The sequence below is a fragment of the Sinocyclocheilus rhinocerous genome, unplaced genomic scaffold, assembly GCF_001515625.1.
Source record: "Sinocyclocheilus rhinocerous isolate Xijiao unplaced genomic scaffold, SAMN03320098_v1.1 scaffold2988, whole genome shotgun sequence".
Taxonomy (NCBI): domain Eukaryota; kingdom Metazoa; phylum Chordata; class Actinopteri; order Cypriniformes; family Cyprinidae; genus Sinocyclocheilus; species Sinocyclocheilus rhinocerous.
In genome coordinates, this window is record NW_015665674.1 from 139,662 (window position 1) to 154,591 (window position 14,930).

General features: G+C 33.9%; 1 protein-coding gene across 4 annotated transcripts in view; it reads left to right on the top strand.

Annotated features, from left to right (window-relative positions):
* LOC107731460 (ubiquitin carboxyl-terminal hydrolase 28-like) overlaps positions 1–14,930 on the top strand; it is a 42,503-nt gene that overhangs the window by 25,986 nt on the left and 1,587 nt on the right. For 3 of the 4 annotated variants that reach the window (XM_016542549.1, XM_016542551.1, XM_016542548.1), the window contains 19 exons: positions 884–970; positions 1,212–1,349; positions 1,545–1,615; positions 2,350–2,426; positions 2,502–2,650; positions 3,179–3,306; positions 3,654–3,749; positions 3,874–4,029; positions 4,128–4,342; positions 5,546–5,616; positions 5,726–5,954; positions 8,094–8,396; positions 8,476–8,612; positions 12,195–12,422; positions 12,513–12,608; positions 12,777–12,955; positions 13,039–13,117; positions 13,642–13,721; positions 13,805–13,928. In XM_016542549.1, the coding sequence (XP_016398035.1) occupies positions 884–970; positions 1,212–1,349; positions 1,545–1,615; positions 2,350–2,426; positions 2,502–2,650; positions 3,179–3,306; positions 3,654–3,749; positions 3,874–4,029; positions 4,128–4,342; positions 5,546–5,616; positions 5,726–5,954; positions 8,094–8,396; positions 8,476–8,612; positions 12,195–12,422; positions 12,513–12,608; positions 12,777–12,955; positions 13,039–13,117; positions 13,642–13,721; positions 13,805–13,928 (2,643 nt within the window). The remainder of the gene's footprint in view (positions 1–883; positions 971–1,211; positions 1,350–1,544; positions 1,616–2,349; positions 2,427–2,501; positions 2,651–3,178; positions 3,307–3,653; positions 3,750–3,873; positions 4,030–4,127; positions 4,343–5,545; positions 5,617–5,725; positions 5,955–8,093; positions 8,397–8,475; positions 8,613–12,194; positions 12,423–12,512; positions 12,609–12,776; positions 12,956–13,038; positions 13,118–13,641; positions 13,722–13,804; positions 13,929–14,930) is intronic. The other variant, XM_016542552.1, reaches the window with a different exon arrangement.

The following is a 14,930-nucleotide window of genomic DNA, read 5'->3' on the forward strand; positions in this document are numbered from 1 at the left end:
GTTGCTGTTTACGGTGTTTATTACCACGACAACCGTCCGAGTTGAACGTGCTTTTTGTGTATCCTGCTTGAAGGAGATGAAAATATTATGCATCTGAAGCTGTAATTAAATATTGTTTATAATTAAATGTTTATAATTTTTTAAATGCCGCTTACTCATTTATGAGAAGGAACCAAGTAGAGGACACATACGCAGTTACTTTTTTGGTTGATATAATCCTTAGGTGTGTAAATGTATAATTGCCTTTTCATTATTTTTTCAGTTTTATTTACATTTGTAGTTAAAATAACTACAAATAAATGTATTTTAAAGTTTAGAATTAGACAGCCTTTGCACACACAGGCTTACGCTGGTAACTCATCAGTGGACTTTCCTGGTCAATATAGGCTATATTTTTTCACACTTTTCTCATTCTATATTTCTGACGTTCCAAAAGCGCCTCCTACTGGCAGAGAATGAATGTTCATTTTCAATAATCCAGTCTGTAGTTTTTGTTCAATGCGAAAATCCACCCACATAACCCCGTTTTAAATTAATATAAAAATGTATACTTCTGACTCACCCCTGGTTTAACGCTCAATTGTGAGGTTTATCATTTTATAATAATTTATTTAGTTTTTGTGAAAACCTGTATCTCAACTGTAAATCTAAATCCACCCCTGACCCAAGAGACAGAATATTCATAAAATACTTTAAAACTTGATACATGAAACACAACAAGGGTAATACTCAACTGAAATGCACCCTGACATCAAAAGATGTTACTAAACATGACAACAAAATCAGCAACAACTGTGTCAATAAAACTGTTCAAATAGTGCGACTATAATTGTTCATGGCCTAATGCATGCTAGACTAAAAAACGAAATTCTCTTGTGTTTAGTCTCTGTTCCATCTGCCGGTGTTCCGTAGACTGGTGCTCAATTACTGCCTGTCTGAGCGTGTGCTGGAGAAATGCAAGAGTCATTCAGTGAGTAATCTGCCAGATGAGCATGAGTATCGTTAAGTCTTTGTGTTGTATTGAATGTCATTTATATATGTTTATATATGTTCCGTTTTCAGCAAATGTTCATTGTTTTGGTGAACAATTCCTCTAAATTAAAATTGAGTTGAATTACTGTCTATCTTTATGCCAATATTGCTCAGCTTCACTAGTAGATCTACTTGAAAATGTGAATTATTCCACTGCACTGACTGGATTTCTGTTGCAGGAGAAAAGAAACATTGCCTTCATGCAGGAGTTGCGTTGCCTGTTTGCTCTGATGGTGGGCTCAAACCGTAGGTTTGTAGACCCCTCTGCAGCAGTCGAGCTTCTCAGGGATGCATTTAGAACCAGTGAGGCACAGCAGGTACATCATTTGAATAATTTGATTCACAGCTGTTCTGTCGTGGGCTAATTTTAAAATGAAACAGTTGCAAATGACGAGCTAATAAAAGGTATCTTGAAATGTTATACTTTATAAAGCTACATTAGAGCTTCTTCTAAACAGACACTGTGTTGTATTATTGGGAAACAGTGTTTATTTTAAGCTTGCTTATTCTAGGATGTCAGTGAATTCACACACAAGTTGCTTGACTGGCTCGAGGATGCATTCCAGCTGGCTGCTAATGGAAAGTAAGTTTATAGATTCAAAATAATAATAGCCTTTGTTGAAGTGAGCATGACTTAATTTTGATGCTTTCATTTGTGATGCTTTAAATGTTTTCTTACAAAAAATGGACCTCAAAAATATTAATATCATTAAAGTTGTATAATATAATATAATATATAATACAAAATAGTCTAAATAAAAAATAATTACATTTGATATTTGATAACTGCAATATTTTGTAGTGGCTACATCTATGTTCACTGCATCCTTAATCCATTCCACAGTTTCACAATGTTCCTTTTTGGCAAGAAACACATTGAAGCGATTCTTCATAAACTCTTTTAAAATAAACTTACTTACTAAGAAATGTGAATCATTTTTTATGGGTGGAAAACTTAAAAAAATCTTTTTGAGGGCAGTTCTCCAGCGGACAAATCCACCACAGGGTGCATCATGCCAGAAAATGATTTTAAAATGTATTTAAAAAATAGTGTGACTAAGACAAACCTTTTTAATGGTTTATTTAAAATAATTTTATTGCCATCTTATATGCATCATGTGCTTGCAACATGAAGAAAATGTGTTTGTTACCCCAAGGCAACATCTTGCTGTGGAGGGTTAATTAATAAATGCTAATGAGTGTAGCATTTGTTAAAGAATCATGAATAATTACCCTATGGTATATTTGGTTGCTAATGTACTCGCCAGGAATTTTTTTTTTGTCCCAAAAATAAAACATGGCAGCTGTTATTTTCAGTAACCCAGAGGATAAACAAAACAACCCCATGGTCCAGCTGTTTTATGGCACATTTGTGGCTGAGAGACTTCATGAAGGTAAGAGAATGATATTTCTTCTGTAATTATTCTGTTTATCACAGTCCTTGATGATATTTGTGCAATTGTGTGCAGAAAAGATTGTGTCCAACATTGAGCAATTTGGACAATACCCTCTCCAAGTGAACGGCTTCAATAATTTAGATGAATGTTTGGAGGGTGCCATGGTTGAAGGAGAGATTGAATTGCTTCATTCAGATCAGACAATGTCCTCTGGCCAAGAGGTGAGTTTTTCTACTTTAACTACATACAGTTATATGAACGCCTGTCATTTATTCTGTTGTTTACATTGCATTAACATTTATACATTTGGCAGACATTTTTATCCAAAGAGACTCCATTCAAGGTATACAATTTATTAGTCTTTTCTTGCCTTGGGAATCAACCCCATGGCCTTGGTGTTGCTAGCACCATGTTCTACTGTTTGAGCTAAGAAAGACTCAAAGATATCAAGATATTATAATGAAAACAGAATAAGGATATTATTGTGAATCATGCACATGTTCTTTTATATATATATATATATATTTATTTTTTTAAGGATTTATTACGACAGGATAGTGTAGAGCAGACAGGAAGTGAAGTGGGGGAGAGAGAGGGGGGCAGGATTGGGAAAGGTCCTCAAGCCGGGATTTGAACTCGGGACGCCCGAAACGCAAGGGCGATATATGTCAGCGCACTGCCCACTAGGCGCCGACATACACAGGTTCTTTTAAATTAATTAAAAGTATGTGGTTTTTCATTGTTTGCAGAGGTGGTTTTCTAAGCTGCCACCAGTGTTGACATTTGAGCTGTCCAGATTTGAGTTCAATCAGTCTTTAGGGCGACCAGAAAAAATACACAAAAAACTGGAGTTTCCCCAAGTGATCTATATGGACAGGTGAGAAGTGTCATTACTACAGCTTGTATTTATTTATTTGTAGATTTATCTATTCATAGATATATGTATTAATTTATAAATATATTTATAACAATAAATATTTATTTATTTTTATTTATTTATGTTTGTTTGTAGATTTATTCTTTATTTATTTGTAATTATGTATATTTTTGTATAAATATATTTATATTTTTGTATAAAAATGTAATTTATTTATCAGTTTATTTAAGTATATTTACTTATATATTCATTTATTAGTTTACTTATCTATTTAATTATTTGTTTATTTTGTCTCTTCAAAGCATAAAAAGCTATGGTAAATGGAAATTCACTTTTTCTGTGAGCAGATACCTCCACAAAAATGTTGATCAGACCCATGGTAGGAGAGGAGGAGTCAAGAGACTCAAGGACCAGTTAACAGTTCTACAGCAGAAACTTGAGGGGTACGTTCAAAAGCCAAATAGTGGCTAAATCCTGGTCAACACTTCAAGTAATCTTTGAAAAATTGTTATTTGTGGTTTGTTTTTCAATTTTAAATATTAAAACTATGACTTTCTTTTTTTAAAGATATAAAAACTATGGCTCAGGGCCAACCAAATACCCCCTGGCAGACATGTTGCAGTATGTGCTGGAGTTTGCCACCACTAAACCCACAAACGTGTCTCCAGCCTCAGTACCTATGAATCCTGCCGCACACACAGAACCCAGCTCAAGTGACAGCAGGCAAGGCCCGTTTTCCTGCATTCTTATTCATCAGCTGTGTGACAAACTGTGCCTATTGTTTGTTTGTCCCCGTCTAAATGTTTAATTTCTTGCTGTAGTCAAATAGAACCAGACGATGCAGGCTCATCAGATGGCTCGGACTGCCCGCAGACAGCTACACAGAGAACTCCCATACACAAGCCTTTTACTCAGTGTAGACCCCCCATAGAGGTGCCACTGCAACCAGCCCCTCACAGCGTGACCGAGGAAGAGCTGTACTTCGTCAGGAGCTGCTTACAGCGCTGGAGAGCAGAAGTTGAGAACACCATAAACGGTAGATCCTTCACTGAGTGAAGCTTGAATCAGTGTAGTTAAGTAAACACATAAACTCTGCCTCAAATCCTAGTGATTTTAAGGCATCATAGGTGCACTCTAGATGCAAAGACTTTCCCAAAAAAGAATGCAGTGTAATTAAGAATGTGCCAATTTGCCTCCTATGTACAAAGCGATATGTTACAGTAAATGTGTAGTGTCAAAAAGGTTGTTTCTTTTTTTGAAAGAAACAAATTTTTTTATTAGCAAGAACACATTAAATTGATCAAAAGTGACAGTAAAGACATTAATAATCTTACAAAAGGTTTCCATTTCAAAGACATGCTGTTTATTCATCAAAAAATCCTAAAAAAATCACAATCTCCACAAAAAGCAGCACAGCTGTTTCAACATTGATAATAATAAGAATAATAATATGTTTCTTGAGCAACAAATCAGCATTTCCGAAGGATCATGTGACACTAGAGACTGCAGTAATGGCTGATGAAAATTCAGTAAATCCAATAAATTACATTCAAAAATATATTAAAATAGAAAACAGCTATTTTGAATTGTAATAATATTCCATAATATTATTAAAAACAATATTACTGTTTTTACTATATTTTTAAACAAATAAATGCAAAAGTCTTTGTGAGTACTTTTTTGAAAAACATTAAAATTCATACCTATACCAAAATTTTATGTCTGAAGTAGTATGGCCAAATATTTACATTATTCATAAAACAGTAGCTGAAAAAACCTGGATGTCCTACTACTACACACATACCATAGTTAATAACAAAATACACATTTTATCTGTGAAAATATAAATTGATTGAAAAAAAAAAGCATTGATAGAAATGCTTTAAAAATACTGACTATTTTACCAAAAATTGAGAACTATGTGCTATGTTTATTTATGCTTTCATTATATTTTGTCGCCTGTATTGAAATCAGTTGTGAGTCAAATCTTCTTTGCACTTTGCATGCTGAGTGCTATTTGTTTGGCAAGCAGAGTTCTTGATGCCACAGAAGACATCTGTCTATGTAGGCAGTAGGCAGCGAGGCAGCTCACTAGGTTTTGTATCCGAGCTGTAATGTGCATTTTAATTTTTCTGTTCTGAAGGCCATCGTTATTCACAAGCAGTTATCTTAATGCGTTTGTGACTGTATCCTGGCCTCAGGTGTAGTGTATTGATCTGTGTTCCCTCTCTGTGTGTAGAGCTGAAAGCCAGCATTGACAAGGTCAGCCAGGCCCTGGAGGGCATGTACTCAGATAACAGTCTGTGTCAGGTAAAGTCTATATCCTGAACACTCATTGGTACTTTTATATTGACTGAGCCCTTTCAAGAAATTTGCATGACACCTCAATGTACCCTGTCTTCTTATTTGATGCTTCCAGGTGCCCTATAGGCTGCACGCTGTGCTCGTCCATGAAGGACAGGCCTCCGCTGGCCATTACTGGGCGTACATCTATGATCATGCTAATAAACGCTGGCTGAAGTACAACGATGTAATGGTGACAGAGTCAACCTGGGAGGAGCTGGTTCGAGACTCATACGGTGGCATGACCAACGCCAGCGCCTACTGCCTCATGTACATCAATGACAAGCTGCCATACCTCATAGCAGGTACTTTCCCCATGTGCTTCTCAGATTACGCATATGCACTTAGATTTTGCTGAAGGAGCCAAGCACATCACACACTTGATTTAAGGCTTTGGCTTTAGCTCGGATTTCTTTTAGAAATTAATGCTGATAGATTTGCTGGCAGACTTTATTATTTTAGAGTCTCTGCCAAGCTGTGAACATTAAATACTCTTAATGCTTTTAACTATCTAATGCTTTTTATTTTGATTAGTTTTTCTAGTATTTTCTGTAAAAAGTAAAGTACTATAAATATTTATTTGAAATAGGGGTGGACGTTTAATGCATTATGTAAATGTTTTTATATTAAAATGCAATAAAAAAGTGTTTTTTAAACACAGCCACCACTGTTCAAGGGCAGGTACTCTTATCTATGTCTGCCAAACAAAATGGCATTGCAAGTTGACTTGCTGTCTTTTTTTTTATTTTTATAAATCACTAATGCAGTTTTAGAGCCCTATGAAATCCGTTATATTTTTTACCAATTTTATTTTATTTTTTTCCAAATTACATTTTTCCGTTTTAATTTATCTAGACGCTGTTTTTATGGTTAAATTACATTTTATTAATCAAAAAAAAAAGTCTAAATAATTGAAATCATGAAACTTACAATATTAAACAGCAATTTAGTAAAGGTTTAACAAAAATTAAAATTTTAAGGCCCTATGAGATAGGTTTTATTTTTTCTCAAATTTAGTTTTATTTTTACCAAAATATTTTACCAAATATTAATAATCAAAAGCATATCTAATTAATTGATTTTATATAAAAAAAATAATAATAATATATAATTATTTTTATAATAATAATAGAGTTGTGTATTTATATTTTTCTGCTAAATAAATTCTGGTAAATAAATACTTTTCTGGTTAATATTCCTTTAAAAATAATGTTTTAATAATAATTTTATTATTCTGTCACGGTTTCTTCAAGTTAAACCAAACTTTTATTTTGACAGGTTGCTGTGAAGACCTCTAGGTTTCTGTTTGAATATGATATGATGATAGTTTTACTCAAAAGAAATGGTAAAATGCTCATGAAGTGATTCTCAGAGCAGACGGCAGAGGCTGGAAACACCGCAAGCGTCATGCGTGCTTCATGTGTAGTAAATGAAACCGCACGTCTGCGCCATTCATTCACACTGAGACATGCAGAATATGCAGGACTCATATTTAAATGGTATTTTTGCAGCTTAATATTCACAGATGATTTAGCTGTACTAGCCTACTTTTGATGTATCCATCCAAAATTTGGCAAATTCCGTGACATTCTGCGTTATAGTGTAAATTCCATTTTTAGGACTGGATTCCGCGATTCAGTCTGTGTTTGCCACATCACAGAAATCATAGGGCCCTAAGGTTTATCATAGCGAAGAAAATTGTATCAGGTTGTTATGTTGAAACACTAAATATAACAGTAGAAGACAGGAAAAGAGTAAAAATAGAAGGGGAAATCTACCCAAGTGTCAAGAAGTCGGACAGTCAACATGTCATAAACATTGACATTAATAAACATTTTTTGAGTGTTTTTCTTAAAATAAAGTTAACTTTGGCTGCATATCACATTAGTTTTTACTTATCAGAGTTGTTGAAACTGGAGATTCACACCCGAGTCCATTCAGCACGTTATCTGTTTTTTTTTTTATAAAATCAAATAATTCACATTTAGTATACAGATTGAGATTTATGAAGGAAATAAATCAAATATCCTCAAATTTCTGAGAATGAAGCAGAACTGCCATTTAAAATTCCAGGTAATCGCACACACTTCGTTTCGTGCAATCTTTTTATTTAATGGAGAAAACATCATGGAAATTTAAAATGAACAAAGGTCAGTGTCATAAAGAACAAGAAGTTTGCACTTGCATTTTTTGAGATTGGCTGGCTGATTTTAGGAGCTGAATGAACAAAACTCCATTAACTAGCCACTCTGGATGTCAAGTATCGAGATTGCAGAGCCATAACAACACCTTTTTACCACAGAATGTTAAGTAAGATTTAAAGTTTGATGGATAAAATTTGGGCTGTCACTCATTTATGTAACATTAGGCCTTTTTGTAATGCTTTTCCTATCTGCTACAATAATGAAATTGAGCATGACTTTTTTCTTGCATATGAATGACAGAAGACACGGACAATGAAACAGGGCAGGTTCTGAAAGGAATGGACTCCCTTCCGTCTATCCTGAGGCGTTATGTTCGGGAGGATAACCGCTGGTTCCAGCAGGAACTGAGAGAATGGGAAGAGCAGTTCTGCCAAGCCCAACGTGAAGAAGCGCAAGTTCAAACACACACAGAGAAAGCCGTCCCAGAAGAGCCACAGAACCCAGAGCAGGAGCCAAACCCAGAACCAGTCCAAGAACAAACAAATGAAGTGTCCCAAGAACCACCCACAGATTCAACACCAGCACCTGCCCAGGACAGTGAAGGTCAGAACCTTTTTCTTCAGGTCAGATGTTTTCCATGTATCCATTGCAGGTATATCTTCAACGTGCTTTCCCTTCCCAGAGCCCATGGCCAATTCAACAGCTCTCAACTCGATATCATCAGAGCCCAGTGAGAATGTGGAAGAGGAAGGTGAGGAGCGTATCGCCAGCAGCCAGACACTTGGCCCGCCAGATGAAGAGAAGCCAGATTTGAGTCAGGTGAGAGTGTTAAAGCGTTATTTGAGACGTGCAGAAAATAGGTCACATATACAGCACTGGAGGCTTCACGTACAGTGCATATGGGTCACAGTTTTCTTCCTCAACGTAAACTGCAATAGAGTACCATCACACAAAAACACACAACACTAATGCATTTAACAAAAATAATGTGATGACATTTTAACCATGCAAGTTAAATATTAATAAAACTGTTTTAAATTAACTATACTCAGGGAGCTTTTATTATTTTTCATTAAATTTTAATGTGACTCATATGAGACATTTATTTTTACAAATAATGTTAACAATATTTTAATAAAGAATATATTTATATTGTACATGTCTTATTAAATATAATATACAATTTATACATAAATTGTAATTCATACTTTTACTTCATACTATTCACACACTTTGATAAAAACATATTTTAGATGTAAAACATACTTCCAAAATGTGCAGTATATTACAGTAAACTTACATGTATTATATTAAAACAAATGGAATTTTTCATTTTAACTGTATATCATTACTGTATATTGTGTATGTGCATATATAAAATGCATTGTATATTCATTTTTCATTATTATAAGCAATTTAGTGTATTAATTTGTATTTTTATACATTTAAACATACTTTTTTATTCTTTTTTTCATTAAAATATGATCATTTTTGTGGATTTGTCAGGAATTTCTATACAGAAAATATGTATTTTTTTATAATATTATTTTTTCATTACAATTATGAATGTTTTTAGTGGATTTTTTTAGGATTTCAATATAGAAAAGATGTTTGTGTATATTTTGGCAACTATGTATGGGAATGTGGGGAGAAGATTCTAGATTTACATTAGTGGTTAAATCACTACAAACTTGTTTTTTTGCACTTGCTTAATGTTTAATGTTTTATCTGTTGCGTTGTGATGTGTTGTGTTGTGCAAAAGCTCTGGTATTTTGTAAGAGGATAAGTTTTGGAAAGGAATATGTGGATAAGGTTCATCGGACAGCTGAGAGCCGTCCAACATTCCTCAGTCTTTCTGGTTCAAGTTTAATGCGGGGTTGCTGGGGACAGTGGGTCAGAGAAGAGCTTTAAATAGAACCTGAGCTCTGTGTTTCCTGCATGCACCATCAAGATCAACTGGATTCCTACTTTTCCGCAGTCATTAAATGATTGTGGAGAACATTTTCCTGATGCTTCAATCAACAGGCAATTGTTTAAGCGCCATGTGTTCTTGCTGTCTAGTCTTTAGAGAGCGTAATCTTGGATATTATTGACTCAGTATATGGAGTTTCAGTCAAGCAAGTCCATTCTGTACTTACAACACAGGATTTATTCTTCTGCTGTTCCTCTCTTTGACTCATTGATTTTATTGGTGCTCCTGATTCATGACTGTGCTGTCACTACATGATGTAGTTGCTAGGCCTTGTCATAAATGGTAGTGATAGGACCTCTAGTGGTTAGTATCTCATATTGCATTCAAGGATATTTATAAGCAAAATAAGGCAGTTAACAATACTTGAAGAATTTTCTACAACATAAGGATAACAACGGTGGTCAGATAAATTGGATGCTATCTGCCAAGCACCAGTGTTATTTTAGTATCACTGATACACTAGTTTTTGTTAATATAATGAATTATATATATATATATAATGAATTATATATATATAATATATATATAATCATATATTAGTTAACATTTTAGTCATTTTGTTGTGTCTTTGTCATTTTTGTTAGTTTTTTAATTATGTCTGTATAGTTTTTATATTAAGTTTAGTTTTCAGTTTTAGTTTATTTAGTTTGAGTTATTTTAGTACTTGAACTTAACCCTTGTACGTCACTTAAAAAAAGTTACACATAGGTCCATAGTGGACAAAAATGTCCATGTCAGAAAACTGTCATAAAAATGTGAAGCTTGGGAGCACATTGTTAAGTTTGGTCTCATTTTAAAGAAGACCCATGGCAGATTATTGTTGAAGTAAAAAAACTTTAAAAAAGTGAAACAAAAAAAAAGTTATAGAGGTTTAAGTTTATAAAAATGATTTATGAACGATATTTTATATAAAATATATATTTTATGAAACATGTTGAACTCTATACTTCCTAGAAAATCAAAGTCATAAATCTAAACAAGTTGTGTTCCAAATTTGAGGTTGATATCTCAAAAAGTGAGCTTTCAGTAAGATTTTGTTTGGGCGCAGTACCAAATTTTCCCCATTAGATGCCAGCAAAACTCCGCTGGTGCACACAGTGGTTGGATTTGTGATTTGCAGTAGAGTTTTTCTCTCTCAAATTTTACAAGAACACACACGCACACACACAATTTATTGCATAATTTTACAGTTAAATAGAACTGCGATTTAAAAATAGCAGTTTTAATGGGTTTCAATGGGGACATTTTTGTCCTTAAGGTCCTGAGAGGAACAATTTTTTGTACCTAGTGCAAAACAGATTTATTAAAGGAAATTGAAGTGAAATAGTAAAATTCCAATAAAAATACACATCTGTGCCAAAATTTATGCAGTTGGCAATAACACAGGCAAAATTATCAAAAAAACAAAACTGAAAAGGACAAAAATGTCCAAAAGGTCGCACAAGGGTTAAACTAAATGAAAATGAGAAATGTTTCCTTGGCAACTAGCTGAAATAAAATACTTTTATTTATAATGTTTTTAAGATTTCATGATTATTTTATTTTTAAGTAGTGAAAACATTTTTAATGGTTTCAGTTTTAGTTTCAGTTATCATAATGACTCTGTAACAGAGTACCATCATACAAAAGCACACAACACTAACACATTTAACAAAATAACTACTTAAATAAAATATAATCTGGGAGCTTTTATCGTTTTTCAATAAATGTAATGTGACTCATGTGTGACATTTTATTTTTTACAAATAATTTTAACAATATTTTAATAAACAGTATTTATATTGTATATGTCTTGTTAAATATAATACACAAATTCACCATAAAATAAATTATAATTCATACTTCATACTATTCACACATTTTGATAAAACATTTTAGATGTAAAACATACTTCCAAAATGTGCAGTATATTACAGTGAAACTACATGTATTATGTTAAGTCTAATTAAATTTTTCATTTTAACTGAAAACATTTTTAATGGTTTCGGGTTTAGTTTCAATTATGATAAATACTCTGTCAGGTACACAAAAACCCACATCACTGTTGTACACAGAAAGTGGGCAGCACTATTTTCAAACATTCAACATTCATCCATGCATTGAAGCATTAAAAGGAATAAATGATGAAAATTAAAAATAAAATACATTTCCTTGTCCAACTTACTAGCATTCACTGCTGGTTTCTTCAAAGACAGCCAAAACAGTCTTTTGATGGGTGAAAACTACTATAAATCTAGTCAGATGACGCTCAGAGATTCACATTTCCGCTTATTTAAAAACCAATTAGAAATTCCTGAGGGATCCCATGGTGAATTAGACTTCCTGGTTTGCCTACAAATTGACGTTATGAGTGAACATCTCTATAGACTATAATGAGTGGATAAGATCATTGACAGTCATTCAACACCCTCTTTCTCCGTGTTTCTCAGCAGCCTGTGGTGGAGTCAGCCACTACAGACAGATCTGAGTCAGAGGTGGAGGTGGAGGAGCAGGTCATCAGTGATGAGGGAGGACCAGAGGCAGAGCCGGAGGCCTCATCCACAGAGAACCAGGCCACGGCCACGCGCAGCCAGCCTGAGAATGACGTGTCTGAGATCGAGATACCCAATGTGGGCAAGATTCTGGTGCGCTCTGATGCCGATGGCTACAATGAGGAGGTAAAGGTTCCATGAATTGTAAAACTAGGCTACTTCATACATTAAATTTAACATACAATTTTGACATATTTTTAATCTGTAATTGAATAGATGATGCTAACACCAGCTATGCAGGGCGTCATTTTTGCAATTGCCAAGGCAAGACAGGTCTTTGACAAAGACGGACCTGAAGCAGGACTCATCAAGGTATACAACTTAAAAATACTCTGCGGCTGAACACACCAAATGGCGCTACTTCACAGTTCTCAGATAATAATTCACATAAACTTAGATATTAAATACATTTACTTAGTACTTTATTTAGCAAGCTCACCCTGTTTATTTCTTTGGAAATCTTTTGGATCTCTTCATCAGGCGTTCCATGAGGAATATTCCAGATTGTATGAGCTGTCCCAGGAAGAGACCACACCCCAGCAGGACCCTCGACTCCAGCATGTTCTGGTCTACTTTTTCCAAAACCAGGCACCTAACCGTGTCATTGAGAGGACATTACTGGAGCAGTTTGCAGATCGTAACCTGAGTTTTGATGATCGGTACCCATTTCCTTATATTTTGGGGGGGAATAGGTTAAGATTGAATAATTGGACTAATCTAAACTGGTACTTTATCCTTGTAGGGCTATCAGTATCATGAGAGAGGCCAGATCTAAAATCCGTCTCATTAAACCAGAAGACATGGACATGGATGAATACTTGGTAAAATCAAAAAGGCATTCTACTCTATTTTTCTTCTTAAATGTATAATATATGCTGCTGTTTAACAGTTTGGAGTCAGTAAGATTTTTATACGCTTTTAAGGAGATTAATACTTTTATTCAGCAGGGATGCATTAAATTGATCAAAAGTGACAGTAAAGACATTTATAGTGTTACAAAAAAATTATATTTCAAATAAATGCTGTTCTAATGAATTAAGCTGAAAAAACTGTATCATGGTTTCCTCAAATATACTAAGCAGCACAGCTGAAGACTGGAGCAATGGCTGCTAAAAATTCAGCTTTGGCATCACATGAATAAATTACATTTTCAAATATATTAAAATATAAAACATTTATTTTCATTAATAATAATATTTTATAATATCACTGTTTTTACTGTATTTTTGATCAAATAAATGCAACCTTGAGGAGCATAAGAGACTTCTTTTAAAGACTTTAAACTTTTGAAAAGTAGTGCATGTATTTGATCATTTTAAACTACTTTTTTTCCCTCTCTTCCCAGCAATGGCATGATGACTACAGCATGTTCAAGACAGTGTTTGCCTACCTGTTGGCAGGTCTCGAGCTGTATCAGAATGGAAAGTATGTAGACTCAGAGACAAGAGACATTGCCTTTGCATTGAATTGGAGAGTTTGTACTACAACAATTATCTTTTCCATTGCAGGATAAGAGAAGCTCTGAATTATCTCGCACATGCACACCAGGACAACTCAGTCCTTCTTAGGAAAGGGGAGAAGAAAGGAGTGGACCAGTCACTTATAGCACTTTACAGAAGAAAGTGTTTGAAAGTATGTACACATTAATAATCCAAAGCATACACTAAAAAAGAGTGGTCAAAAGTTGTCAGTAAGATTTTTTTGAAAGACATCTTTTTCTGTTCACCAAAACTGCAATTATTTGATCAAAGATACAATAAAAACAGTAATATTGTTACATATTATTATAATTTAAAATAACTGTTTTCTGTTTTAATATATTTTAAATTGTAATTTATTCCTGTGATGGCAAAGCTGAATTTTCAGCAGCTATATGCCAGTCTTCAGTGTCACATGATCCTTCAGAAATCATTCTAATATACTGATTTTTGTTTAGTTTAGAGGAATGAACAGTTGTGCTGCTCAATATTTTTGTGGAAACGGTGATATTTTTTCAGGTTTCCTTGATAAGGAGAAAGTTCAAAAGAACATCATTTATTTTGTAACATTATAAATGTTTTTATAAAGTTTTTATTTATTGAATACTTGCTGTATTAAAGTATTCATTTCTTTTTTTTTTTTTAAATCAGATCCCAATTAATTTGAACTCTGGTATATGTAGTTTTGTAAAGACACGTAACGTAGCCTATATGCTGAGTTTCAGTTCATTTTTGTGACACGCTTAATTTGTTCACAGAAAGGAAACTCAAATGGCAGAAAGCGACATCCTAATTGTTTTCTTTATTTTACAAAAGCACAATGTTTTGTTTTCATTGTGAGTGTACACAAATAAAAGTAGACCTTTATACAGTGATGCATTATTAATAAGACAATAAATGACAGAGTGTTTTAAGTTGATTCTGCTGGTGTTTCGCCGGCGCGCACCCACACAAAACATATCAGTTCCAGCATTGCTTACTTGACAGCGCAGTTGGTACTTTATCAAAATAAAATACAGTGTACCAAACATAACCAAATGCGTTGGAACGCGACTGAAGTACAAAGCCTATAATTTACATAATAAATAATCATTTAGCATTTGGATACATGGCAAATATGGAAATATTATGGAATATTTGGATTTGTGCTGAATGA